The 20,250-nt window shown below is 38.8% G+C and overlaps 4 protein-coding genes across 5 annotated transcripts; 3 read left to right on the plus strand and 1 right to left on the minus strand.

The window, feature by feature from the left end:
* Positions 1-1,112: 1,112 nt before the first annotated feature.
* LOC103932222 (U-box domain-containing protein 32) lies at positions 1,113-5,670 on the plus strand. 2 transcript variants are annotated; one of them, XM_048571165.1, is made up of 10 exons: positions 1,113-1,708; positions 1,877-1,998; positions 2,133-2,254; positions 2,550-2,654; positions 2,856-2,979; positions 3,079-3,156; positions 3,456-3,593; positions 3,883-4,440; positions 4,535-5,275; positions 5,358-5,670. In XM_048571165.1, the coding sequence occupies exons 1-10, from the start codon at positions 1,525-1,527 to the stop codon at positions 5,538-5,540; spliced, it is 2,355 nt and encodes a 784-aa protein (XP_048427122.1). In that variant the 5' UTR covers positions 1,113-1,524; the 3' UTR covers positions 5,541-5,670. The 2 variants fall into 2 exon arrangements, with proteins under 2 accessions (XP_048427122.1, XP_009340053.2); XM_009341778.3 differs by having other exon boundaries at positions 1,122-1,708; positions 3,913-4,440.
* Positions 5,671-7,225: 1,555 nt separating this feature from the next.
* LOC103932223 lies at positions 7,226-13,923 on the plus strand. Its single transcript, XM_009341779.3, has 10 exons — positions 7,226-7,458; positions 8,527-8,738; positions 8,957-9,093; positions 9,212-9,256; positions 9,349-9,402; positions 9,721-9,825; positions 9,930-10,133; positions 10,221-10,306; positions 10,498-11,516; positions 11,633-13,923. Exons 2-10 carry the CDS (start codon positions 8,561-8,563, stop codon positions 11,905-11,907), a joined length of 2,103 nt encoding a protein of 700 aa, XP_009340054.2. The 5' UTR covers positions 7,226-7,458; positions 8,527-8,560; the 3' UTR covers positions 11,908-13,923.
* LOC103932240 lies at positions 13,047-13,831 on the plus strand. The gene is made up of 2 exons (XM_048571017.1): positions 13,047-13,537; positions 13,618-13,831. The coding sequence occupies exons 1-2, from the start codon at positions 13,047-13,049 to the stop codon at positions 13,829-13,831; spliced, it is 705 nt and encodes a 234-aa protein (XP_048426974.1).
* On the minus strand, positions 13,055-19,286 carry LOC103932224 (SKP1-like protein 21). Its single transcript, XM_009341780.3, has 10 exons — positions 19,129-19,286; positions 17,708-17,972; positions 17,003-17,224; positions 16,574-16,765; positions 16,392-16,502; positions 16,114-16,192; positions 15,670-15,767; positions 15,362-15,539; positions 15,014-15,147; positions 13,055-14,910 (listed from the first exon to the last, which is right to left on the minus strand). The coding sequence occupies exons 2-9, from the start codon at positions 17,741-17,743 to the stop codon at positions 15,119-15,121; spliced, it is 945 nt and encodes a 314-aa protein (XP_009340055.2). The 5' UTR covers positions 17,744-17,972; positions 19,129-19,286; the 3' UTR covers positions 13,055-14,910; positions 15,014-15,118.
* Between the last annotated feature and the right edge of the window lie 964 nt (positions 19,287-20,250).

The following is a 20,250-nucleotide window of genomic DNA, read 5'->3' on the forward strand; positions in this document are numbered from 1 at the left end:
GCAAAAGAACCCTAAGATTTAAAAGTGAATTTGCTGCCTAAAATATCTGATGCGTTGTTGCAGGTTGGACTTGGAGTCCTCATCAAATGTGTGATTTTTCATACCTGTTTATTGTATTATAATCAGGAGATGTTGAGTGCTTGATGTTATTGGCTTTTGTCTAATCCGCATTAACGTGCTAATCAAACGCGTGTATGACGTAATTAAGGCAAGTCTTTTTTCTTCCCTCGTAATCGTATTCACATGGACAACATGAACGTTCAAAAGCAATAGAAGTGTGATATTCACACATCCATTTTCATCTTTTATATGTTTTTTTAATTTACAACCTTCAGATCGGATAAATTGAAAATAATCAAAAGATATAAATTAACAAAAGATATATAAGAAGTAAAAAAATGTGTGTGAATATCACAACCCAATGAATAAAAAGATTGTAATTGCCATGCAAGTGCACTCTAATTTCATTTTATTAAATTATCTCGTTGGTATGACTTTTTTCTAGTATTTGTCTATTCATCTAGAGAAAGATTGACATATTCCTACTTAATGTGCCCTTTTTATGCTCTTACGTGCAAAAAATGCCCAAGTTTGCAGGAATTCAAACTACTTTATAGTAAATAGATTTTTATTTTAATTATGGACTTTGATTTTCTTTTGGTATAGTTTAATCAAATGACGCGAAAAAAAAATGTGCAAATGAAAAAAGATGCACACAGAATTTTTATTTTTTTTGCTATTTTTAGGATATTGCTGAATTATTTTTCTATATTGCCAATTATTTTTCTATAATGAAAAAAAATATGAGTGTTTGGAGTTGAAAGAGATGGGCTAGTAAGACGGGGGAGTAGGACTTAAGAAGAAAAAACGGTGAAAACGACGGGAAAACAAGTCGTGGCCTCCCAAACCGATCATCATAGTTGACTGGAAGAACAGGCGTAGGGTCATAACTACTAGAAAAAAATGACAAAAAAAAGAGGAAAGCAATAACAAGGGGTTTGCTGCCAACGCCAGCCAAATAAAAGAGTCGACGGCAGGAGGATGGAACTCTGAGTTTGTGCAGGATAGAGGAAAAGAGGGAGCGGATGCTAGGGTTTGCGACAAAGTAGTATTCTTAATTATCTTGTATTTTTACAAAGTAGTGTAAATAGCAAACACTTTGTTCAAACCAATTTACCTAACACACATGTGTACTTACTTCAATCTTAAGCATTGAGTCCATTGACTAAAACTTTCCTTTATTCCAATAACTTTTCTACTTTAACTTTCTATAAAGGCACACATTTTTCAATTTTTCCTCCAAAAAAAATAAAAATAAATAAAGGTGTTAGAATCTCAGACCAACCCATAAAGTAAAGCCGTTTTTGTCACGAAGCAGGCAAGACTAATCCTCCCACCGTACAAATTACCGCGTCTTTACGGACTACAGTCACTCGGTCATGACTGAGTTTTGACTCACTGAGTTCAAAATCTCCCAAACCCGGCATTCGGAATTCCACGAGACTCGGTGGCGGTACTGTTCCGATGGGGAGCGTTGGAGAGGTCGGAGAAGGGCGGGTGTTGTCGGATGTGGAGGAGACTATATTTGTTGCGGTGGGGAAGGACTTGAAGCAGAGCGAAACGACGCTGGCTTGGGCGGTGAAGAACTTCGCCGGGAAGAGGATTTGCCTGCTACATGTTCACAAACCTTCTCTCCTACTTTCGCTGTGTGAGTTCTTTACTCTGAAAGTTTGAATTCGATCAATGTCTTTAGTGTTTTTGAGAAATTAACCTTAAATTGTGTTTGGTTGCTGAGAAAATCGAAAAGAAAATTTAAACTTCGAGGCAATTGTTGTCAATTTAGAGTTATAATTGTGATTTTTGGTACTATTTGCAGCAGAAGGGATCGGTTCTGCTAGTAAATTGAAACAAGGAGCAGTTAAGGCGTTACAGGGAGCTGAGAGGACGAAATTACGAAAGCTTCTAGATCAATACCGAATGATTCTCACCGGAGCGGGGGTAACGGCTTGCTTTTCGTTGTTTTCGAAGTTGTTTTGATAATCTATTATATAGAACTTGCACATTAGTATTCGAAATCTGAATTAGTTTAGGGAGTGTTGTTTTCGTCTTAGGGTGCTTTCTTATGAATGCAGGTGGAGGCAAATGAATTATGGATTGAGATGGGAAATATCGAAGAGGGAATTGTCGAAATAATTGCTCGGCACCATATTAGATGGCTCGTCATGGGGGCAGCTGCAGATGAACATTATTCTGAGTATGCATCAGCGATTATACTTTTAAGGATAATTTGTTTTTTAGTCATGCTACTCTATCGTTGTAGGATTCATACAGCCGACCCCACTTAGTGGGACAATGCTTTGTTGTTGTTCTTGTCATGCTACCGTGTCAGTCCTAGTACTATGTGGGTAAAATAAAAGAAACGTCTTCTTTTACTGGTAAATCTTATTTAATGATGAAAAACGTGTGATCTGTAATGACTTGAAAGACTTGTGAACATGGATAACTGCCACCAATTTAAGTTGACTGACTCATCCTTGCTGCGATTGTAGGAGATTGGCTGAGATAAAGTCCAGGAAAGCATTTTTCGTATGCCAAGAGGCAGCTAGATCCTGTCATATTTGGTTTGTTTGTAAGGGGCACCTCATATATACAAGGTACTGTTTACACCTTTCACAACAACTCATGCATCGGCGGGTTTAAGTTTTTCTTAATGTATTGACAGACTAGCTCGTAATTGTTGTTTTCACCCAAGTAGCTTTCCCTGTTAAGTTCAAACTGTCATTTTCGTAACTTTGTTGCGTTATCTTTATATGTGCTATATTTAATTGCCACTTATATGAAGCACGTGAAAACAGGGGAGATAGAGAAGATGAATCTGAAATAGAAATTGCCCCTCCTCTGCTGCTGATGAATTCAGCTTTTGGAACCGAGCAACCAGAACACTTAAGATCAGAATCAACTGATTCGCTGAGAAATCTGGTAGCCTCACTACCCAGACTGTTTTTTCTCCAGTGAGAAAAATCCGTTTGACTTTTCGTTCTAATTTGAGGTAGTACTAGACAAGTAACTTTGTTACAGAGCTCTGCAGATGCTGAGGAAGATACCAGCGAGTTGGAACAAATATCAGGGAGGTCGACCCCGTTGATGATAGATGCGGTGAGAAAATTCATTCATTGGCACCCTTTGTATGCTAGTACATGGATGATTTTCATTATGCATCATTTACTACTTTGCTGAAATTGTACAAAATTCTTCCTAGAAAACCGCTTAGGTGTGCATGTTTATAGTTTCTGTTTTATGTCCTGAGTTTTGAGTTAAGGGGAACATATTGGGGCAGAGAATGAGCTTCCTTTGAGCTCTGTTAGGCTTTAGTTGTGGAAAAAACTTCTTTTTAAGTCAGTGTGTGCTGTACTTTTCAAACCATTTGATTAGTCTTTAATTGCTTATCTTTACAGGAGGGAGAAGCAAATGGTGAAAGTCATCATAGCGTAGAACAGGCCATTGTGGATACTAAGAACTTAAAACAGAAGGAACTTGAAGAGACAACTAGGCGGTGGAAAGAGGAAGATGATGAGATGGAGGCTAAATGCAAGGTAAAATTTGGAATGGCACAAATTGCTCATGAGTTAAACTGATCTCATTTATTAGCCTGATCGTTTTCTAGATTGTATGTGTCAAACTTTGACCTTTTGGGTTTCTTTACATGCTGGTATTTGTCTGCATGCAATCGTTTTCTAGATTGTATGTGTCAAACTTTGACCTTTTGGGTTTCTTTAGATGCTGGTATTTGTCTGCATGCAGTGTGCATTTGTGCAAGCATGCATATTTTGTTGATTTATGCATACCTACTAATAGCAGATACTGTCTTTCATTCTTCACCAGAAAGTTTGTGTTGTCCATGCCTTCTTACAGGCCAAAGCATTTGAAAGTTTATGCACTAAGGAGATGAGCCAAAGAAAAGAGATGGAAGAAAAGCTTGCTAGATTAAAGCAAGAAATAGACGGGGTGAAGGATGAGAGTGAGGAATTTATAAGACAACTCTCGATGGTTGAGGACAAGAAGTTAGTGCTGGAGAAACAACTAGAAGCATCACAATGTGAGGTAAAGGAGTTAGAGGAGAAAATCATCTCAGCTGCAGGGCTCTTGATGAGTTTCAGGGAAAAACGGGATACAATGAAGATAGAGCATAGAAATGCAATGAGAAAGGTCAGACGGCTAGAGACAATGATAAATGGGGAAGCTGCAAGCTTTGATCAGGCAGAATTCCCTATCTTCTCTTTTATGGAGATCAACGAGGCAACTCACAACTTTGATCCATCCTGGAAGATTAAGGAAGGAAGACGCGGAAGTGTTTATAAAGGGATTCTTCGCCACATGCATGTTGCTATTAAGATGTTGCCTTCTTATGGTTCTAAAACTCAATTGGACTTCGAACACGAGGTAAATCTTATGTTATGTTTTCTACAGTATATATGTGTTATTAGAAAACCAGTGAAACAGCAGTGAATTCATTATTTTGGTTCAATTCCATCAGGTAGAGGTCTTGAGCAGAGTGCGGCATCCAAACTTGGTAACACTAATTGGAACCTGTCCGGAATCCAGGTCACTTGTATATGAGTACCTAAAGAATGGCTGCCTTGAAGACCTCCTTGCCTGCAAAGACAGCACCCCACCTCTTCCATGGCAAATTCGAACGTCCATTGCTACAGAGATATGCTCTGCCCTCATATTCCTTCACTCAAACATTCCTTGTCTTGTCCATGGGAACTTGAAACCCAGTAACATTCTTTTTGATGCGAACTTTGTGAGCAAACTTATAAATTTGGGCATCAATTCTTTGATCCCACAGAACGAAAACCCGACCAACTTCACCAAAATATGCAGTGACCCAAATGGAGCTCATGTGTATATGGATCCAGAGTATCTTGAAACTGGAAAACTCACACCAGAATCTGATGTTTACTCATTCGGGATTATACTGTTGCAACTTTTAACTGCAAGACCGCTTTCAGGATTAGTGAAGGATGTGAAATACGCATTAGAAAATGACAACTTCAAAGCATTGCTGGACGTTTCAGCCGGAGATTGGCCACTAGAGCAAGCAAAAGAGATGGCTTACATAGCACTGAGGTGCTGCGAGAACAAGCGCTTGGATCGGCTAGACCTATTGGTTGCCCACGAGGCAATGAGAGCTTCATGCGCTGCCTCAGCATCGTGCTTGGTTTCCAAGAAGCTTATTCGGACACCATCCCATTTCCTCTGCCCCATCCTGCAGGTAACTTGCATCCATTGGACTCGAATTCCAATTTCCGTAGAATCACTAACTGAACACGAGATGCGATAATTTGCATTTGCAGGAAGTCATGCAAGATCCACACATTGCAGCAGATGGTTTCACATACGAAGAAGAAGCGATACGAGGATGGCTGAAAAGCGGCCACAACACGTCGCCGATGACAAATCTTGAGCTCGAACACTGCAAATTGGTCCCCAATTATGCCCTCCAGTATGCAATTCAACAGTGGCAACTACAGTTGTAAAAATTACTCGCATCTTTACTTCTTTTACTATTTGTATACACAATGACTATACCTGCCTGTTGCATCATTATCTTTAGAAAATGATTTTAGGCCAAAATTAATCACTGATTATTCTTCAGAACCATGAAAATCGGAAGCTCGTGGTCTAATGATACGTTTTTTTTCCTCAACGGAGGAAAATGTTACAGGTTTGAATCTCGTTTATGCCTTTTGATTAAAAACTAACACAACATGAAAACTATAAGAAAGAAGAATCCTTATTTTGGTTACATTGGAGAGATTGAACACGATCTAATTTAATTATAACTCATTCGTTGTCATCATAGTTTAACCTATTTCCAGTGGCTCTAATGTCGTAATTTATCATTGGTGTAAAAACAATTCATACTATCATTTTAAGAAAAAAATTAGAACAACATTTTTCAATTTTTGGTTGGAAAAATGGAATAATCATATGGCGATTAGCAGGAAAGTGATTTTTGCAGTCTTGTTTTGTTAGTTAATTTTTTTTTTTTTACGGTGGCAAATTAGGTTTGTTGTCTGATTGCACTCACAAAAATACCCGGATGTGCTTTGGTGGTCAAACCCGACTCCACGCATCACACTGCATTTGTGAGAAAGCTGCCGCACTACAACAGCCGTACTAAAGTTTCGCTTTTAAATGAGAATGTGAATATCACTATTCTCAATGATCTCAAGTCTTATCTTCTGAACGAGACTGTGAAAATTACTATCCTCGATAATCTCATGTCGAAAAAACAAATAAAAAATCTGAATCCCAATCTTTGTTGATGGGCTGGAAGCCCAATTTTATAATGAACTGAATTCTTCCGGGTACTGTTTGGTACGTGGGACGAGACGGAAGAGAGTGGAATAAGGCGTTTCGTCCCACGTTTGGTGCACTTAAAATGGGTGGAACGAGCTGTTCCACGGGACAAGTTTTGGGTGAATTTTTGTTCCACCTCACCTCCTGGAACGACTCATTCCACATCCGTGGAACACAAAATTATAACCTCTCCGTCTCCTTCTTCTTCCTCCTTGTTTCCATCCGAGGGCATCTTTGCTCCCGCTCCGTTCCGTTCCGTCCTATCCCGTCCCGTCCCGTCCCATTCCGTTCCGTCCTGTCCCGTCTGCATACCAAACGATACCCCAGTGAACCAACTTAAAAAAGAAATTTTTTATTGTGATGAAATATGGATGACACATCATGTGTTTTTATAAAAGTGGTGAAATTTTTTATTTTTTAAGTTATTAACTTTTTAGCACATATATTCCACAATTTGTATGATGATACCACCTTGTATACTGGTCACACTAAATAATTTCTCCAACTTAAAGAAAAGGATCCTCTCTTAATCCTTTCTTCTTAATCCACCAAATCAGTAGATTCATGTTATTGAAATTTGATTTAACGGTTGAAATTATTATAACTTTAAAAAGAACCATTATTAATAGCTGTTAGATCAAATTTTAATAATATGAATCTATTGATTTGGTGGATTAAAAGAAAAGGAAGCAGAGAGAATCCCTTTCCCCAACTTAAGGGTTAAGGCTGTCAATCTCTCAATTCCCAATGCCACCCCTTCACTCTCTCCCTCAGCGCGTGAAACAAACCCTACCGTCCTCCTCTCCTATGTCGTAACTCAATTTTATTCATTTAATATATTTATTTTATTTTATTTTTTCCTTATACTGCAGAGGGGTTCCCTTCCTTCTCTTCCATTTCTCGCCCTTATATTTTCTCCTTGCGAACTCTCTCACTCTCTCCGTTCACCATCGGCTCGTCAATTTCTTGCATTTTCTTGGCCATTTTCCTTCCCGCCAAACACTCCGAATCTCCCTCCCGCCTGCTCCGATTCCCGCAGATATCCCGACGTCCTCCCTGTTCTTGAACCGATCTCTGCTCGCGCCTCCACTGGTACGTAAACCGATTACTCCCTCACTTCCTTCTCCCCCATACACACACACACACACACACACACACACACATTTGTACGTATAATATCATATATCGATCACAGATCACGTGTTTCCATACCTTTCCGAGCTTCTCCGAATTCTTGCTTTTTGAGTCTTGATTTTTTTTTTTTCAATTGAATTGTTTCTCTGTTTGATAGCTGGAAAAACTCTGTATCTGTTCAATGAAAAAGAGAAAACCTAGAGATTTCGAATTATGTGTATATATATTTATGTATGTATTTGTGGTGTATGTGAAATCGTTAATGGTGTAATTTCAACTTAGCTAAGTGAGGTTTACAGCGTCTCTGATCAAGCTTGGTTTTGCATGTTTATGATTTCAAGTTCCGGAATGCCTATTCTGTGAGATTTATTGAAGTTTCCCTTCCTTTTAACATTGGTTTCAATTTCCCCTCATATGTTCAGTTCGCCTACTCTTGATTTCATTTCAATTTCGTTGTATGATTATGTTTCTATAACGAAGTATATGGATATATGTTCGTTGGATGCGGAGGCGGAGGCACTTTTCGCTATGCATTCTTTCTGGTGGATCTGTAATCCATATATGTTTACGATATAGAATTTTGTAGGTTTTCACATTTTTTGTTCCTTCCTATTTTGTAATGGTAGCTTTTTCATCAGATTTCATGTTATTCTTCATTGTTTAAACTATGGGTCTTTTCATGGTTGTTTCTGTGGTGAAAATAATTAAGTTACACGAACTTTGTTTGTCGGCTGGAAGTTCTAATTCCTCCTTGCATTACTAAGTTCGGTACAACACGTTTCATATGATTGTGGCTTCTTTAATAATATCGCACATTGTCGGACTTATTAGACACGTAACTTGTTTTGGAAATAAATCTATTTAGCTGTAATGCAGATGAAACAGGATGATTTTGTTCCCTGAGCTTGCTTTCTATTGCTACATCCACTTTAGATGTGGCGTATTTGTGCCTCAATCCAGTTCAATTGAATGTCATTTGGTCATTAGATGTTTACCTTGTTTTTATTTGTCCTACATTTTTTGCAGAGACATCTGGCGCTCTAGTGGATTTGTATTTCTGATGTCAATTGCAAAACCTACGACCTCAGACTCTCTGTATGCTATGAAATCAGGGGAGGAAAATGATTCCATTGACACTATCATCAGACAAGTTGCGAAAGAGCCATCTATTTCTTTCTCAAGGGCCGGGGATAGCCCAGTCCCGTGGATTCAGCTACTTCATGCCTTAGATCAACAAGGTACTGGAAACTATAGTGTATAATACAACTTTATTTGATTATAGAAGTAGTGAACCATTAGATTGATTTTTGTGCCATACCTAATGGGGAGTATCCTGAGTTTGTTTTGCCTTTCTCGGTCCACTGCTACGGCCAATGGCAGTTTTAATATTTGTATTATATGTCATAAGAAGGCAGTTTGGTTATAAGTGTTTGATGGCACATGTTACTTCTGGCAGAACTTCCAGGTTGGCCTCTGCACTCTCCTATTAAAGTGCAAATGCAAAAGTGTGACAAATGCCCACGAGAGTTTTTCTCATCCATCAACTACAGAAGACACATACGTGTACACCATCGGTTGAAAAAGCTTGATAAGGTGTCCCTTGTATTTTAAACTGTTATAAATTTGTCTATTGCTTTTCTGTGTGTTGCGACTGTGAGCATCTTTTGCCGTCCATCGTGTTCAGAATACTTATTTTGTTTAAATCTTGTAGGATTCTTCTAAAAATAGGGAGCTTCTACGTGAATTTTGGGACAAGGTAAAATTTATTCTTTGAATACTTTATGTTAGGGCTACCTTCTTCTTAGTGTATGTGCAGCTCAATCCTTCCTTGGTTTGGTCTTTGTCTAGCTCTCGCCAGAAGAGGCAAAAGAAGTTGTATCATTCAATGATGTGACTTTAGAGGTATTTTCTGTTATTGCCTGTGTTTTTATGGCATGCATCATAAGTTCTAATCATGTACCGCGGTATGCATGTTGTGTATTAACTGACAAATGTTCCCCTCTAATGCTTAGATTCATCACACATGAACCAAAGTAGGACAGTAATGTGTTTTTATCCTAACTGATCATAGTTTTGAATTGACCATGATCTGTTCTTCGCCCCTTCCTCCAATTAATTTCTAGCAGGGCTTCATTTTTTCCAAAGAAATTGTTACTTAAGTGCAATCATTTGAAAGGAACTGTTTTTAAAGGAGATCTCCTAATTTAATATATTTTATAGGAAGTTCCAGGGTCTTCAATTATAAAGGCATTGACAATTCTTATACGGAAACCGGGATTTTCTTCTTTGCCCCACATTTGTTTGAAGGCTGGTTCTGCCCTTCTGGTAAGACATTATTCTTTTTCTTGCGTATGAGTTTTTATTGTAATGAACTGCCACATTGCCTGTTCAGTGGATATGATATGTTTAATTCTTTTCTTTTTATCCAGGATATTGTTCAAGCTAGACCTTCCAGGTTTCCCATATCATCCCAGGAGTTATTTTCTATCCTCGATGATGCAAGTGAAAAGACGTTTCTGTGTGGGACAGCCATATCAATGCAGAGATATGTTTTTGATGGGGAGGCTGGGAAAATTGGCCTTGAATCAAAAAACTTAGTTGCTTGTACAAGCTTCCTGGTGGAACAGATATTGGTAATTTTCTTGTTTCCTTTCCATCTTTTTAATACAGTTGATTTTACTCTCTTAATCGCGTTTAAACTCGTGGTGATTTTTGCTCAGTTGAAAGCCTGGCATGCTGACAAGGATGCGGAAGCTTTGAGGTTACAGAAGTTGCTAGTGGAGGAAGAAGAAGCTGCTCAAAGAAGGTACACAACAAGCCTTTCTATTTGATTTTCAGCACATTTCGGTTTTTTTATTGTGTTGGTGGGAGGATTTTCAATGCCTCTTTATATTCGGCACTCTGTAGAGTATAGACCAGCATGACTGGGTAATCTGTTGCCTGTTGTTTTTTATCAGTTGCATAATCTATTCGGTCTTGTTTTCTGAATAACTGTAGGCAAGAAGAGCTCTTGGAAAGGAAAAGGCTGAAGAAGCTTAGGCAGAAAGAACAGAAGGAAAAGGATCAAAGACATGGGGAGAAGGTTGATGTTAAGGAGAACATTGATGAAACTCTGGAGGCTGTGCCACTCGTAGAAACATCTAGTCCTTCAGCAACATTTGATTCTGACACGGCCAGTTCGGATGCGCTGGATCATGCCCGCTTATCACTTGAACCATTCCACTTCTCAAATACGGGTGAAAATGCAGATCTCGAATCTCAGACTGGAGTTAGCTTTGGACATGTTGATTCGGCGAGTGGACCAAATGTTGAAAGGCAGCTGGTGCAAGGAAATGGTAGTCGGCGTGCAGTTGCTCGATGGCACATGTCTCCAAAATCACGGCGGGGTGTGCCCAATCGATTTCATGATGGCCATAGTTCTCAAACAGTGAAGCATTCATCCATCCAACACCACGGTAACCACAGGGATGTAAGGGCTGCTTCCAGTGGCAATAGAGTATGGAGTCGAAAGCCTAAACCAGAATATGATGGGGGGAGTTTGAAAGCTGGAGTACAGAAAGAAGCATCTGAACCAGATCAAATCAAGAACCATGAGGTTTTGATTGGTTCTATACCAGTCAATCTTGGAAATTTTTGCCAGGAAAGTAATAATCTGGCTGGTGTTCATGATGACCGTCCTTCGGAGAAAGGTCAAATGCTAAAGGACAATTCTCAGGATAAAACCAATAAACCTGATCTGGTACAGAGTGGTACAAACCGGTCAACAGTGAAGCTTTGGAGGCCAGTGAGCTGGAATGGAACAAGAGGTCCTACGCCAATTCATAATGGCAGCAAAGAATCTGACATAAATGTGGTAGCTGAAAAGGGCAACAGCCAAAGCCCTTACAGTGAAAATTGTAAAAGATCGTGTGTTGTGGATGGCCATAATGATGGAAACGGGAACGGCTCTACTCACCCCGATGAAACACAAAGCCTGGGCTTCTCTAGCCGTGCGGCAGAAGATTTTCTTGCTCAAAGTGAGTTCAGCTCCATTTTGCATCTTGTTCTATTTTCTCTTTTGTACAAGCAGCTCCCAGTTAAAGTAAATTAACCCTGAAATACAATACAATAAGTACATGTCTTGTTTGTGCAGGGTGGAAGGAGGCTATTGCTGCAGATCATGTGGAATTGGTTCTATTCCAAGACTCTGAACCTCCCAGATGCCCAGACAATCAAAATGACGGTGAAGTAGGAGCGAATCATTCGTTGAAGTCTAAACGCAGCATTCTTGGCAATGCAGAAAACAGGCTTGTAGATGGGGAGGCATTTGATTTGCCAACTGCTGGAGCTGCTAAAGTCAGGCGCAGGACGAAGCAGGACAAGGGTGTGAAGATTAAGTACATTCCGAAACATAGCACAGTTGCCTAGTAATAGAGGGTAAAGAGATCGTTTTTCTTCTTTTTTTGGGGGTTATACAGCATGCACAGTTTAGCCAATGATTGTATTCTTAGCAGCAGAAGGGTCCAGTTTTACCAGCGGTCTTCTGTCAGAAAATCGAAGAAAAAGTTTTGGAAGATAAGTTTTCTTTTTTTTTTTTTTTTTGTTATAGTTCCCTCCTTTTCTCTTTGTCATAGCAGATTGATTAGAGTAAGATTCTTCTTCTCTTTGGCAGAAGTTTCTGTAATGAATTTGATTTTTTGGTTTGAGCCGTCATTGTCCGTTGCTATGCATTGTTTGTACCGTCTTGATGATGTCGTCAACGAGACCGACAGACCAAACGAGTTGGTTTGTGAAGGTTGCATTTGTGATGTCATTTCAGGTTACAGCATTTGAAGTTGTAAAGGGTGAGATATTCTCTCTATATTTTTGATCAAATTCGATTGTGTAAACTTCGCAATCGACTGAATTTCCTCTGTTTTCGGGCTACCACATGGGCTACAGGTGACCAATTTCCATGGGCCAAGCCAGTTGGCCCAGAAGATTGCACCTCCCCGGCGCCTCTTCTTGCACAGCCTATTAACCTTGCTTTTTGCTTTTCAGCTTAACGAGAAATCATATTAGTCACCACCAAGTAATCATAATGTCACGTGTTAATCTAACTATACGTAATTTTGTGTTATTAAATCGAGACGTTACAGTAGCTGTGTATCCGGTCCATCCATATCCTTCTGGTACTAATGTATATTACAACAAATTTTGTTTTTATAATTAACAGTGCTGGCATGCTCAGATCTTTACCACAACAATGCCATCCTATAATCAAATTATTTCGTGGATTGGATTTCACTTGATTGTCTACGGCTCAGCCACTTTGACTTGGACAAAAGCATTTAAGATATAAAATCATGTCCGCTCCCTCTCCTGTCACCAAAACCTGTTTCCTGAAATCCCTATTACACTGCCACCTGTCCACCCTCCCCACCTTATGCTTTTTACCCTATCTTCTTCCTTTCTCCCCATCTTTTCCTCTTTAACTCTCTAACCTTCTCCACTCTCTCACAACTCTCTCTGCAACCAAACCCTAACCCTAACCCTACTCTGTTTAATCAACAGAAACGCAGAAAAAAATGTCAGGTGGGGTTGGTCCAACCTGCGGTGACATCAGCCTCCCCAAAGAACAAGAACATGAATTCAAAGAACACAACGACGAAACCTCCTCAAAACTCAGCTCCCACCAAAAGTCCCCAACTTCACACTCCACCGCCACCGCCTCTCCGCGCAAAGCCGGTGGCGGTCTGTTCTCCTTCCGGCAGCTCAACGCCCTCGCCGTCGTCGTCGTCCTCTCCGCCAGCGGCATGGTAAGCCCCCAAGACTTCGCCTTCGTCTTCTTCTCCGTGATCTACATGCACATCATCTCCAAAGTTGCTTTCCCCATCCTCGGTTCCTCCAGAGACCCCACCGTTTTCAACCCCAAAAACAAAGTCCTCCGCCTCTACGTCCTGACCGGCGCCGTCATCGGCCTTCTGCTCCCCATTGCCTACATTTTGGAGGGCATTTTCGAAGGCGATAAACAGGCATCAGCGCCGCTTCCCCGCACGTTTTTCTCCTTGCCAGTCAGGTGTTCATGGAAGGAATGGCTTTTGCCGACCGGTTTTCGACGCCCATACGTGTCTTCGTGCCGGTTTTCTACAATTCCAGGCGGATTTTCACCATCGTGGATTGGCTGAGGAGTGAGTTTTCCAAGGAGCATGAGGAGTACGGTGGATCTGCAAAAAGATTGTATGTGGGGAGAGGGCTTGCCATTGCTAATATGGCGTTTTGGTGCTTCAATTTATTTGGGTTCTTGCTGCCTGTCTATCTTCCTAGGGCTTTCAAGAAGTACTACTCCGCCCATAAACTGAAAGATTATTGATCTTCAATGTACTAATTTCTTCTTTGTTTTCCTTTTCGTTTCTTAATGTCAAAAGAAAAATAAATGAATAAAAGATCTGCATATAATGTGAATTTGATTAGAGAAGAATGTGAATTTAATGAATACTACTTTGTCTCTTTCTTTTTAAAAATGGGGATCAGCAGTTGACTTCGACACGGCAATCCACGCATTTAGTTTCAGAAGACGGTATTTCAGCCTTCATCTAACCACTATCGTGTAATTCATCAGCGTCAAAAATTGAATTCAAAACTTGAAATACAGGCCTGAAATTTTTCCTAACCACTTGAAAAGGCATTGGTGCTTGAATGTTTTTTATAACGTCAGCAAACGAGGAAAAACTTGCATGCATCAATTTCTAAGGTCTCGTGTTCACAACCTTATATATGAGAAACTGATTTCACAAAATGGTTTCATGAAACAGATGCATGCAAGTTCTTCGCTGTCATTGAATCCGCTCTGTGAACCAAAGATGATATATGGCTTTCCGACATATTCAAAACGACCATATTGTACAAGGTTTTTGAAATAACCTTTATTTTTCATTTCAATTTCATTACATCAACTGAAAGCACTTGCAACTTCTTGCAAGACTCTACAAAAGCCAAATGGGGCCTTATATATGAAATGAAAAAGAAAAGGTACATCTGCAAAATTCGGCATCGTTTCAAGTAAGTACAGGAGGCAGCCGCCATCAACGGCGGCTCAAGGAAAAACAGAGCAACGTATGCTCTTCATGAATAACCACAAAAGAGAACATAAGCAATGAGGAAAACTATGCTCCCTAATGTAGCCTCTGAGTTCCTCTCTTTTTTTTTTTTTTTTGACATCTGTTCGTTTCCTTTCTTCAAAATGGAAGATGCCCATAGAACGAAAATTGCATTTGGTGATGGAAAAATCAAACAAATATACTCACATGCCGGCAACACCAAAAACACTGCTCTCTCTTCTAAGCTTGTGTAGCAGCTAACCCCATCGGTAGCATCTGTTCCAATCGCTCAAGCTGCTGGACATTCTGATTAAATAGCGCTCTCTGGTAGATCATTATCTCCTGTCCAAACCTGCAAATCACCCGGTAACTCTGTCAGTCTAACCAATTTGCACCCAACCTAGTCTCCCACTCACTCAATCACTCTCGATATCAGAGGATGTATTGGGACATACTTTTATATCCATGTGCAGAGCCATTGCCGTTGATATTTATTGGTGCAAGTCTCCTCTCTTGACCTAAAGATAAAATTTCCTGCATCCTTTCTGGCCAATCTGAATTTAATCTTCGTGCAAAATCCTCCACTTCCCTACATAAAGCATATAATATAAAGGAATATAAGACAAACAGTCTTGCAATAATCATAAAAATTTGTAGATTCGACTGAGTAACCGTGGAAGGGGATATTTAACAGCGGCAGAGAGTAATTTCCGTGTTGTTGAGACAATGGTCAGCATAATTCATATAAACAGTTAAATATTAGCATTGAAATCATTCTTTTTAATATGCTCTACAAATATTACCTGTCAAGCTCTTCTTCATGGCAGGATCTAAATCATCATCCAAATCACCATCATCAAAGTCAAGCTTTGGTGAAAAGGTAACAGACGTAGAATCTTGCAACTTTGAAGAACTGGGAGACGACAACTCAACATTGATTATGTCACCATCGTGGGAAGCAGAAGAAAGTGCATCCAAGTCCTAGAAATGTAGATAAAGACAGAGAATTCACAAACAAGTTCTGACACATGCAGGAAAAATTCACTAGCATACTATATACACGAACATACATAAGTGTGTGCTGTGGTGAGCGAGAGAAAGAAGTACCAACCTTATTATGTCCATTTACATTGGTTGAAGAATCTTTTGGATGATCTTTTCTTCTTCGATTTTTCTTTTTATTCTTATTGGTCTTAATCCCCTTTGCTTCTGCAGAGTGTATCAGATTCTAGTAAGTTGAGAGTAGATGATACTTCATTAAGTATCCATGATACTGAATCTACTAACTGAAGTACCTATAAAAAACTATGTAAACCTTAAAAAAAAAAAAAAAAAAAAATCTGCTCCTTGTCCATGGAGCAAAAGTAGGGATGCCAATAACGTTCAACAGAGTGGTCCTTTGAAGCAAAATCCCTTAAAAAAAATTATCTATTAAGAATTTGAGAGCCAAACATACTACAACTTCAAACAGCAAAAGTTGGAAAAAAAAAAAAAATCAATGTGTGAGAACAAAGGCAGAAAACCAGGATAAAGAGAAATAATTTCTGAATCATACCTCTATTTCCACCATTTATAAATGTCAAGAGATCATCAACTGAACGCTCATCAACACGCTCCTCCTCAGCCTCAACATTCTGAAACAAATAAATAAATTTCTATTAACGCGATCATATATGCACAGGTTTTAATGCTTCAACCCTCCAACTGCATCATTACATTTGTGTGTACTTTGCACACAACTCAAGTAATAAACATTGTGGTATATAAATTTACCACATATATTGCATTAAACACATGGTAAAGGCTTCAAACTCTTCAAGTAAAAGTAAGCACCTTCAGTTTCTCTCTCTCTTTTAATTCTTTCCTCTTTTTAGCATATAACCGATTAAGAAGCCGGATACGTGGATCATCAGTTATGTTCCTCAGAGGTTCCAACTTCTCCTCCTGAATAACCATATATACATGAAAACCGTGGATGGAAGAAAAAAAGCCAATAACCTTCGATAGTAACAAACCTCTGTGAGGTCATCAGGTAAATGAAATGTCTCGCGTATCTCCTCGGGTGTTTTTCCTTCAATAATTCGAGCAAGTGCTCGGCTGGTGAGATCAACCAAAGGCTTCAATTGGAGGCTGTCAGCAGCGGATGTCAACTCGCATAACTTTTTTGTATCCATTCGAATAAATTTCTCATCAAAAATTTTGCGCTCCTACACATGATAACAATACTATCAAACACATAGATTACTTCTGACTTCACCATATACATGATGAAGATGGATAAAAGACTATCAAAACCACCCCTTTTTGGGCCACATAAGGGGTAACAATACTTTCTCCAAGTTTTTTACTTTTACATAAGCTTCTCACTGTTGATTGCCAATTGGAAATTAACATCATGTAAGAACAGAAAAAGAAACTACAAGTGGTAGAATCATATATCAGACCTTATTAGAGCGACCAGGTACTTGATGAAACCGACAGTAGTCGAGTATTAAGCCCAAAATGGCAGGATTAACTCGTTGAGGAAGTGATATAGCATAGTTTTTGGAAGATCCCATTCCTGTTTGCAATATTTCTCGGCATATCATGGGACAGAACATGGCAACCTCTTCTTCTACTTGTTGGATTGAGCCGTCAGCAGTTTGAAGCCAGATGTAAGATTTCATCTATTTGCACAAACATAAGGAAAATTTAGAAGGGATTCAAAAGAGAAACACAACTAGTACTCCTATATCAATCTTAGCTTGAACTACCACATATGCAACCCACAGAACCAATAACCATAGGTGTAGCAGTCCTAGTCACTAGCTTATATTTCATTTCTACACTGCTGAAACCCTTAATAATTAATATTCAAATCTCCTAACATGAAATACCACTTGAAGAAGAAACTTATTCCGACCATTATGCACAAGCCCTGGCTACCAAAGAAACTACAATTTTCCATAGATTCCACCAAGAGTTCATCCAGAAACCAACTAATTTTTTTACCATGAATCTATACCTATACATTTCCCATCATACTCAAGTGACAAAGGACCCTTAAATATACATGTGCTGCTGAAATCATAAACTGTGAAAACAAAATGTAAATAATCTAACTTATCTAAATTACCATTTGTAATTCATCAGACAATGAAGTAGCATACCTCAGGTTTGACAACCGCCATGACACCTTCTGACATTTGACAGCGACACCACAACTAACTGTCAGACGAGGTGAAGCAGAAACCACCTTTTACCTCCACTAAAACAAGTAGTTACAGGGAAAATGGACCTTTTCCTTATTCAAAAGCTTGACTTGATTAACTATGCAAAAAATAGTTATCAGTGCTTCCCAAAATGATACAATCTTGAATCCCAACAAAATGTGTATTAGCATTCTTATCTGGAGAGCTTTATCAAATATTTTTCCTGTATTCAAGGTAAAACACAATAAGATATGGGGAACAAACAAGAGATGATAGGCCTCAAATTCCAAGACAAACATTCTCATTAATTATTTATTCTAATTCAACTATAACAGTTAACAGCGGTAACTGTAATATAACAAGAAAAGGAGGAAGTATATTTATGGAGGATTTCACTGGAGCTTCTCAATATATCTGTGTGCATAAAGGGGAAGGAAAGATGAGAAAATATTACAATGCATGAGCGATATTGACGAGCAGATAGACTGGTTGTTACCTAAGGGAGCAGATCGGCTTGGCCATGACAGTATGTTCCAATTGTATTGGTTTTCACTTGTTCTTATTCACTTTATACCCTTAAATTCTCATTCAACATACAATTTATGAATAGCCTGTCTAGAACCATCTAGGAGGTTGGGAAAGTTGAGAAAAACTGAGTTTCACACTAGCAGCACAAAGCTCAATACTCAACACGAGACGAACATATTAAAGATTCAATGATAAATACAATACAAAATAGCACTTAATATGCATAAACCAACATTCAGAACTCAATGTAGTATTCGAGTCTGCTGAAAGAAACAAAGGGGCAATATGTGCAAGGGACACAACTTGGAAGCCTATCTATTGAGTTCTTCAATCTCCATGACCCCATATGAAATAAGCACGAAAAGAGAAAAGTGTAATGCAACCAATTGGTTGAGTAATTCAGCAAAAAAAAATTGAAAAAGTTAAGAAACAGTTGGGTTAGCTGGCCAAGAAGATGTGAGATTACAAACCATGTCAAATGGTTGCCATTTGCTAGGAAACCGAAAATCCGAATTCCGGGAAATTCAAACGACATTTCAGATTATAAACCATGCCAAATGGTTTTCAGAATCCAACCCAGTTTCCATTTCCCATCAAGTAAAAATCTTTAACTTCCATTGTTGATAATTCCACCTCACAACTAACAAAATCCTCATCAACAGTAATATTTCTATACAAATTAAATTTAGGGTTTATTTATATGAAAAAAAAAAAATCAAACCACAATCCCATCAAAAAAAAATCTATCGATTTCACAATCCTGAATTGGGGAAAATACAATTAGCAAAAGTTGCATGCATAAATCAATACCATATGAAAATTTTCAATTGGAGAAAGGGCGGTAAGCGTACCTCAAATACGAGCTGAAATGCATGGAAAATTGGGAGATGTGGGAGATTTGGGGGTGGGGAGCTAGGGTTTCTGGAAGGCTTTCTGTTCTGCTCTTTCTGTGTGTTCCTGTATCATTTCTCTACTAGCTATCACGATTTGGAGTCTGTCTGTGTGCGGTTGTGTTCGGCACGTGACTCTATCGAAGAAGGAGGCGCCCTCGCACGTGCTGATAGCTAGGGTTTCGGACTTTGGGTGGAGGAGGGGATTTGGCCCGGTTGGCGTTTGATCGGGTCGGGTTGTGAGATGTCCAGTACGACGTGGGTTGGGCGAGGTTTTGGTTAAATGGGCCACGACAAGCAGCTAATATGGGCCACTCATCGGCCCACAATGATGTTTCCCCTTGTGACAAGCAGTTAAATAATTTTACTATTAATTTTATTGAAATATTTTGTGAAAAAACATTATACATGTCTTGTTATGTAGATCTTAAAATGTAACTTGTGGAAAATTACGTCTCTTTAAAATTTGACATAGTACCAATGTTGGCCGATAACTGATCTAGATTTATTCGGAGCAGAAAACCCTAGAGTCTAGAATCGAAAATAGACACTTCCAATCTTCAGCTTGGTTTGTTTGTCTAAATTTTTTACAAGAATGGGAACGAACCAAACTGAATAAATCTTATTAGTTTGGTTTTCACTTTTAAAGATGATCTGGTACGAACTGGACCATGTCCAACCTACTAAAAATGTTACGGTATCAAACAATTTCAACAAACTATATCAATAAATAACAACCATATACAACGCATTGAAGTTTGCTAAAAAAAGATTAAACTCAAATCACAAGATAAACCCAAATAAACAAATCATAAACAACAAAATTCATTTCGATCTTATCACTTTGGTGTATTCAATGTGCTTAAATGCATGTTGAAGAAATGGTACATACCCAATAACACTATTATTTACCAAATTGGTGAATAAGGCGGTGATGATATTTTTGGTTTTTTTTTTTAATAAATAATATTATCCATTAAAGAGGTAGGAGAGCGGGCCTACTCCACAATAAGCTAGCGGTAATGTGGTTCAAATTTACATTTAATAAGAATCGAACCTAAGACATCTTACTTACAAAGAATA

The sequence above is a fragment of a genome, unplaced genomic scaffold (assembly GCF_019419815.1).
Source record: "Pyrus x bretschneideri cultivar Hongxiangsu unplaced genomic scaffold, Pyrus_bretschneideri_v1 Contig57, whole genome shotgun sequence".
NCBI classification, from domain to species: domain Eukaryota; kingdom Viridiplantae; phylum Streptophyta; class Magnoliopsida; order Rosales; family Rosaceae; genus Pyrus; species Pyrus x bretschneideri.

Bases quoted from the DNA above. Each gene is read 5' to 3' on its own strand.
- LOC103932223 (XM_009341779.3), top strand. From the start codon at position 8,561: ATGTCAATTGCAAAACCTACGACCTCAGACTCTCTGTATGCTATGAAA. The intron at 9,094-9,211 runs GTGTCCCTTGTA...TAAATCTTGTAG, and splicing joins GGTTGAAAAAGCTTGATAAG to GATTCTTCTAAAAATAGGGA. The intron at 9,403-9,720 runs GTATTTTCTGTT...TATATTTTATAG, and splicing joins TCAATGATGTGACTTTAGAG to GAAGTTCCAGGGTCTTCAAT.
- LOC103932224 (XM_009341780.3), bottom strand. From the start codon at position 17,743: ATGTCAGAAGGTGTCATGGCGGTTGTCAAACCTGAG. The intron at 17,225-17,707 runs GTATGCTACTTC...TTGTGCAAATAG, and splicing joins TGGCGGTTGTCAAACCTGAG to ATGAAATCTTACATCTGGCT. The intron at 16,193-16,391 runs GTGCTTACTTTT...TATTTGTTTCAG, and splicing joins AAGAGAGAGAGAAACTGAAG to AATGTTGAGGCTGAGGAGGA.
- LOC103932240 (XM_048571017.1), top strand. From the start codon at position 13,047: ATGTCAGGTGGGGTTGGTCCAACCTGCGGTGACATCAGCCTCCCCAAA. The intron at 13,538-13,617 runs GTGTTCATGGAA...CTACAATTCCAG, and splicing joins TTTTTCTCCTTGCCAGTCAG to GCGGATTTTCACCATCGTGG.
- LOC103932222 (XM_048571165.1), top strand. From the start codon at position 1,525: ATGGGGAGCGTTGGAGAGGTCGGAGAAGGGCGGGTGTTGTCGGATGTG. The intron at 3,594-3,882 runs GTAAAATTTGGA...ATTCTTCACCAG, and splicing joins AGATGGAGGCTAAATGCAAG to AAAGTTTGTGTTGTCCATGC. The intron at 5,276-5,357 runs GTAACTTGCATC...TTGCATTTGCAG, and splicing joins TCCTCTGCCCCATCCTGCAG to GAAGTCATGCAAGATCCACA.